The sequence below is a fragment of the Micropterus salmoides genome, unplaced genomic scaffold (assembly GCF_014851395.1).
Source record: "Micropterus salmoides isolate LMB-PRFRI ecotype aquatic unplaced genomic scaffold, ASM1485139v1 Ms_hic_scaffold_11, whole genome shotgun sequence".
Classification (NCBI taxonomy): Eukaryota; Metazoa; Chordata; class Actinopteri; order Centrarchiformes; family Centrarchidae; genus Micropterus; species Micropterus salmoides.
Genome location: NW_024040152.1, coordinates 20,071,538 through 20,078,631, shown reverse-complemented (window position 1 = coordinate 20,078,631; position 7,094 = coordinate 20,071,538). Strand labels below are relative to the sequence as shown.

At 48.8% G+C, this 7,094-nt stretch overlaps 1 protein-coding gene across 1 annotated transcript; it reads left to right on the top strand.

Moving 5' to 3' along the window:
* The first annotated feature begins 3,678 nt into the window (after positions 1–3,678).
* Positions 3,679–4,532, top strand: LOC119898340 (phospholipase A2 inhibitor subunit gamma B-like). Its single transcript, XM_038712554.1, has 3 exons — positions 3,679–3,820; positions 4,154–4,264; positions 4,396–4,532. The coding sequence occupies exons 1-3, from the start codon at positions 3,694–3,696 to the stop codon at positions 4,515–4,517; spliced, it is 360 nt and encodes a 119-aa protein (XP_038568482.1). The 5' UTR covers positions 3,679–3,693; the 3' UTR covers positions 4,518–4,532.
* Positions 4,533–7,094: the final 2,562 nt, after the last annotated feature.

Sequence of the window (7,094 nt, the reverse complement as noted above, 5' to 3'; positions counted from 1 at the left end):
TATGCCACACACCTGAGTGCTGAGTTATGGGTGTATTCGATTCAGGGGATTTGAGAGCTCCAAGAGGCCAGGTTTCTGTACGCCACACACCTGAGTGCTGCCCCCAGGTCCTGGTTGACCCGCTCGGTCTGCCCGTTGGTCTGGGGGTGGTAACCTGAAGAGAGGCTGGCAATGGCGCCAAAGGCGCAGCAGAAGGCTCTCCAGACCTGAGATTTAAACTGGGGTCCCCCGGTCGGAGATGATGTCCAGCGGGATGCCATGCAGGCGGAAGACATGGTTGATGAGAAGGCGGGCGGTCTCCAAGGAGGTGGGGAGTTTGGGTAGGGGGACGAGAAACGGTCGACAATGGTGAGGATGACTGTGTTCCCGTTGGATTTGGGGAGACCGGTGACAAAGTCTAAGGCGATATGGGACCAGGGGCGAACGGGAGGGGGTGGAGCATACCAGCGGGCAGCTGATGGGAGGCCTTGGCACGGGTGCACACCTCACAGGCGGCCACAAAGGACCGACAGTCCTTATCCATGGAGGGCCACCAGAACCGCTGGCAAAGTAGGAAGAGGGTGCGGGCCATCCCGGGGTGGCAACTGAATCTGGAGGCATGCGCCCACTGGAGAACCTGGGAGCGGACGCTCGACGGGACTTAGAGGCGATTAGGGGGCTCGAGGCCAGGACCGGGTTCAGTGGACTGGACGCGGCAGACAGCGGATTCCTCCACTCATACTACAGAGGTGACGAGGCAGGTGCGGGGTAAGATGGTGTCGGGGGGGTCCGGGGAGTGTCCGGGGAATAGAGCCGGGAGAGGGCGTCTGGTTTAGTGTTTCGGGATCCAGGGCGGTAGGAGAGTGAGAAATTTAACCTATTGAAGAACAGGGCCCACCGGGCCTGGCGGGAGTTTAATCTTTTTGCGGTTTGGATATAGGAAAGATTTTTGTGATCTGTCAGAACTAGGAAAGGGTGTTCAGCCCCCTCTAGCCAGTGCCTCCACTCCTCCAGGGCCAGCTTAATAGCCAGCAGTTCTCTGCCCCACGGTGTAATTACATTCGGTGGGAGACAGACGACGGGAGACGAAGGCACAGGGGTGAAGTTTGTTATCCTTGGGGGTGTGCTGGGAGAGGCAGGCGCCAACGCCCACGTCCGAGGCGTCTACCTCAACCACGAACTGAAGGGAGGGGTCAGGGTTGGTGAGGACGGGGGCGGAGGTGAACAGGGACTTGAGGTGGGAGAAGGCTGCAGCGGCTTCTGGAGACCAGGTGAAAGGGACCGAGGTGAAAGTGAGACGAGTGAGGGGGGCGGCGACGGTGCTGAAGTTGCAGATAAAGCGGCGGTAAAAGTTAGCAAAGCCGAGGAAGCGTTGCAGTTGTTTTACGGAGGTGGGAGTGGGCCAATCCGCGACCGCCTGGATCTTCGAGGGGTCGGCGCGGAGCCGCCCCCTTTCAATAATGAAACTGAGGAACTGGACGGTGGGTGTGTGAAATTCACATTTCTCTGCTTTAACGAAAAGCCTGTTCTCCAGAAGCCGCTGCAGGACCAGACGAACATGTTCTGTGTGTTGGGCAGGGTCGTGGGAGAAGATCAGGATATCATCAAGATACACGAAAACAAAGCGGTGGAGAAAGTCACGGAGGACGTCGTTGACTAAGGCTTGGAAAACCGCGGGGGCGTTGGTAAGGCCAAAGGGCATGACTAAGCACTCGTAGTGACCGAGGGGGGTGTTAAACGCGGTTTTCCATTCATCCCCCTCCCGGATCCGCACCAGATGGTAGGCATTTTGTAAATCCAGTTTAGTAAAAATGGTGGACCGGGAGAGGGATTCAAAGGCAGAATCAAGCGACAGGGCTTGGTCTTTACTAAAGACCGGAGCGAGATCATGGTAGACGTCGGGAACACCCGACAGGTCAGGAGGGACAGGAGGAGAGACAGCTGGGGCCGAATTACCGGGGGCCCGGGCGGACAGGAGGCAGGAGGAGTGACAAGAAGTACTCCAGTTCCTGATCTTCCCCCGCGACCAGTCGATATTGGGGTTATGAGTGATTAACAAGGGGAGACCAAGAACCAGAGGAGCGTCAGGGGAAGAGATCAGGTGAAGGTCGAGGGACTCGTGATGATTTCCGGAGGTGATAAATAGTAACCGAGGAGTACGGTGGGTGACGGTGGTGAGGGGCTGGCTGTTTAGGCCCGTGGCGTGAAGAGGGGTATCTAAGGGGACCTGGGGGATCTTGAGCCGGCGAGCTATTTCGCGGTCCAGGAAATTCTCATCAACGCCCGAGTCAATCAGGGCCCCGAGAGGAAGGGTGACATTCCCCCAGGAAATGGAGGCATCGAGCCGGACTCGTGGTTGGGAGAGGGGACTGCGGCCTAGCTGCATGGGTGCAGGAGACGGTGGGGCAGGGAGTACGGGGGGAACCGGGAGCGCTGGCGGGACCAGCGGAACGGACAATCGGAGCACGGGGGACGGCAGGACAGAGGCCCGAGACGGTTTGAGGCCGGAGCGGGAGGAGGAGGAAGTGCGGGCGACGCGTTCCCTCTCTCTCTCCCGCAGACGGTTGTTGAGATCAGTGGCTACCTCGACCAGGGCGTTGAGACCCTTCGGCGTGTCCCTAACGGCCAACAGGTCTTTAATCCGGTTGCTAAGGCTGTCCAGGAACACGCACCTGAGGGCCCCATTGTTCCAGCCCGAGTTGGCCGCCAGAATACGTCCACCGAGTACTCTGCCACGCTCCGATCACCCTGTCGGAGGAAGAGGAGGCGACCCGGCGCCTCTCTTCCCCGCACTGGGCGATCGAAGACTGTCCGCATCTCCTCAACAAAGGAGGAGTAGGAGGAGAGGACGTGGGGCTGGCCCTCACTGACGGCTGTGTACCAGGCCACGGCCCGGTCGTGGAGCAACCCAGCGACATAACAGATCTTGGCCTCGTCGGAGTGGAAAGACACTGGTTGCCTCTTGAACACCAGGGCGCACTGAACCAAGAAGCCGTCACATGTGCCTAGAACACCGGAGAACTTGTCAGGATGGGAAATGGGTGACTCACGAGGAGCGTCCGCGCCGGCAGGGGCGCTCGGGGCAAAGTCAGCGGAGAGAGAGTGAGGCAGAGACTGAGAAGGGGACAGAGGGCACGTGAAGCAGGGGTCGGGGAGCCGCGCGCTGAGACGCCGCACCTCCTTGCCCAGGGAGCAGAGCGCGTCGGACACCGACTGGAGACGGGCCGCATGCTGATCGAGAACCGCCCCCTGGGAGGTGATGGCACAGATGACTTCCAGCGGAGTGGGGTCGGTGGAGGGGGGAGGAGAAGGGGAGCGTGCTGGGTCCATAGTGGCTCGATCGTTCTGTGACGATTGGGGACAGAACGGACCCAAATGCAACGCTGAGGGTTTCAAAGGAGGTTTATTTATTCACAGGAGAAACCAGAATGCGAGGGAGGAAAGGAGAAACAGGACACTCACCAACAGCTGGGCTGTCACCGCAACAAAGTTTTGATTTTGATTTTTTTTTTGATTTAATCTTTAAGAAAAGCTGGATTGTAATTTTCAATTAATTTACTTCAGAGTTAAGTTGTTAAATGTATTTTATCCTTATCTTAAAAAAAGAGATGATGTTTTTGACTTATCTAAGGTTTGTGTTTCATCAGCCTACACCCTGAAATGTTATGAGTGTGTACCGGGAAGCTCAGGAACTTGCACAGAAACAACTAAAGAATGTCCCTTAAGTGGTCTGCTTTGGCTGACGAGTATATTGAGGGCTCAGTGAACTTTGGAATCTCCAGAACCGTCATTACCAGCAAGTGCTGCACCTCCGACCTCTGCAACGCCCAGCCTCCTGCTGGTAACTTACCTTTATGGTTATATTGTCTTAAGTGAACGCGAAAACCCCCAACTGCCAAGTGATGCTGCACAATAGCAATTTGTGTGTGTGAGTGTTGGAGAGAGAGAAAGAGAATCTCCAGATTCAAGTTGTTTTATTGCCTAATCATGTTCTTAATCATGTTCCTTTATTTGGAATAAATCTGTACATTTTGTATGTCTGTTCATTTAAAAGCTGGTAAACCTCAACTTGTTTATCTGCAAGGAAACGCCAACAAATGTCCATAGCCTGCTGGACAAAAAATTCTTCTTTACCTCCCCAAACAATATGAACAATATATGTTCTATGTTACAGAACCGAGTAAATCTAATCCCAATGGTAAAAAGTGCTTCAGCTGTGATGGTCAAAAGTGCACCGCAACTCTAAACTGCGAGGGGAATGAGGACCACTGCATCTCAGCAGCAGGTAACAGGCCTAAGACATTAAACATCTAACTCTATTTCACATCTTTCCTCAGCTCTGAGGGATGCTTAGTGATTGTACTTGATGTATTAGGACTTAAAGCTCACATACTAACATTATTTTTATTCTCTCAGTGAACACAGGAGGTGTACAGACTACCGTGAAGGGCTGTGCCTCCAAGCAGATCTGCTCAAATACGGCAAATCCGCAGATTTCGGGAGCCATTGGACCAGAAATTAGCTGCATGTTCTCTTAACTGTTGGAGTCGCCAGCATCACTGCTCAGCGTTTTCTCTCATCTCTGTATGGCCTCTTAGTGTTCCCAACCCTTTATTTATTCTTTCAAGCGACGAGTGAGGAAGTAGAAAGTTTAGCATTTTCCAAGGGCAAGACATGATGGATGTGTTCAAAATACCTTGAATGAATATAGGGTAGACTGGAGAACATGGGTCAGTTGTAACACGTCCAATTTCTCCAAACAGGAACAAGTTATGAATCTCCTTATTCACTCTGCACATGCTCAGTTCAGTCTTTATTCTACATGGGAAAAGGTAGCACTCTGTGACAGGCATAGCCGAATTTAGAAGGTAAAATATTATTTATTATTATGACAATGCCTGCTTTGTAATTAAACTCATTAAACTTAAATCATGTTGTTGAAGCCAATTTCTTGTGTTCAATTATTTTAGCATTTAAATTATTTATTTTGAGAATAGTCATTTGGATTTATTAATTGTTTATGTATTTAGCTGTCCTGATTAATTAACTCAGATTTCAGCTGTGGAAGGAGGAAGAGGTGTGTCTGGAGAGGTCTTTTGGGTCTGAACCTAGGGGCGGACACTAATGAGAGAGGACCGACACAGTCTTTGACCTCATGTTAAGTTTGAAAGCCTTTATTGTTGTTCGTTTGTTTTTAAATAAATAATCAAAGGAAATGAGCGACTCGGGCTTGTATTGTAATTGGTCACTTACACATGCGAGTCAGACGTAGAGCCCTGTAACCTGGCACAGCGGTCTAAATTGAAAATGGACAAAACACATGTTTATTGTGTGTCTGTAAAGCAAGTTGTCAGTGATAATGTTTTAGCTGTAAGGTATGCTACTTCATGGCAACAAGAGTTTGGGTTATTTGTAACAACAAAGAAATTTAATTGTATATACAGTATATGTAACCATTTCCACTCTTGGTACCCTTCAACTGTATCCAAAAGTTGATTCAAGTTTTAGAACAAAATAAATTTGTGTCATCAGCAAATAAAAACAAATTTGAGAATTTTGACACCTACAGAGTACAAAGAGCTTTGGACCCAGCACTGATCGTTCTTAAGGTAGCTTTTCAGCTAGGAGTATGTTGCCCCTCTAATGCCATATCTTTCTTAATGAGTAAGCCACGATCAATGGTATTGAATGCTTTTTTGAGATCTATAAATACTCCATATATACACACTATATACTGTATATTTTTTGTCTATTGCAGTTGAGATACAGTTGAAACCAGAAGATTACATACACTATATAAAAAGACATGTTGCTTTTTTGCATCACTTTTCATGGTTTATGTCCGTTAGGATTACCAAAAATTATTTATATTTTGCAAAATGCCAGAATAATGAGAGAAGGATTTATTTAGACAATTTTTTTAATTACTTTTGTCAAAGTCAGAAGTGTGTCTTTTTATATGTAAACTTCTGGTTTCAACTGTATTTTGTACTAGTTCCATTACTGGCAGTGAAGTATCCCTCTTAACTTAAAATCCATTTTGGTGGTCATTTAATAAAGTATGTTTATCAATAAAGTTATAATGTAACTGCACTCCGTGGGTTAAGCAAGATGCAGAGAGTCTCGACTGATGTCTTTACGGTTTCTTTATTTCTTTCTCCATATCCGTAGTGCACCGTGAAAACTCGTTCTGCTTCCCAAGGGCGTTAAACCAAAACCTGGCAATTTCCTTTGTTACTTATTGCCTATAAGTTTGGCATCTTTCCTGTGTGCTCCCGTCTGCTTGCTCTTCATTTCAAGTATATCCAGCTGCAGCCCGCAGACCTGATGGAAATTGACGGAAGTTGACGGAAATTGAACTTCCAAATATGGTTTGTCCCAGAAGACACCGCACATAAAACGTGATGACGTGTATCTCGGCTCACGTACATTATAGATCCTAATGTTAACCGTTTTATTCTTTAGAGGCCAACAACAAAACTTTAAATACACTTCTGAGAAGTTTTGAGGCGAGAAATCAACTGTGTAGATGTCAAATATTGGCAATCTGATGAAAATTGACAGCAAATCGAAAATGTGTTCAAACGTTTTCGGAGTTGACAAATGCCGACCATGGTGCCGGCGGGTGTCAATATATAACTGCAGTAACGTTAGCGGAGGCTGCACAGCAACACAATGGAGGTTATCTGCTACCTATCTGCTAGCGGCTGATGTGCGCTACTGTAGGGTTAACGGTAACCGGTTGACATGCACACAATCAATAACTTTGGGCACACACCCTGTGATGGTTAGGGTAAGAGTAATATACAGGAAAAGTTAACCAGCTCCCCCAGGTCCAGTCACACAGACCACTGCAGCCAACACAGCAGACATGTACAGCAACCGCTGAGTAAAGTAAATTAAATATTAATGCATAATGTACACTGATTGGTATGCTGACACTTATTTATCGGCTCTATTTTTTTTTTTTAACGGCTCTGCGTGGCCCGAACGAGATAAAGAGGGACGAACCATATATGGAAGTTCAACTTCCGTCACGTTTGTCTGCGGGCTGCAGCTGGACCCTTCTCATCCATACAGTCTATGGCAGTAAGACTTTGGTTTGAGTCATCACC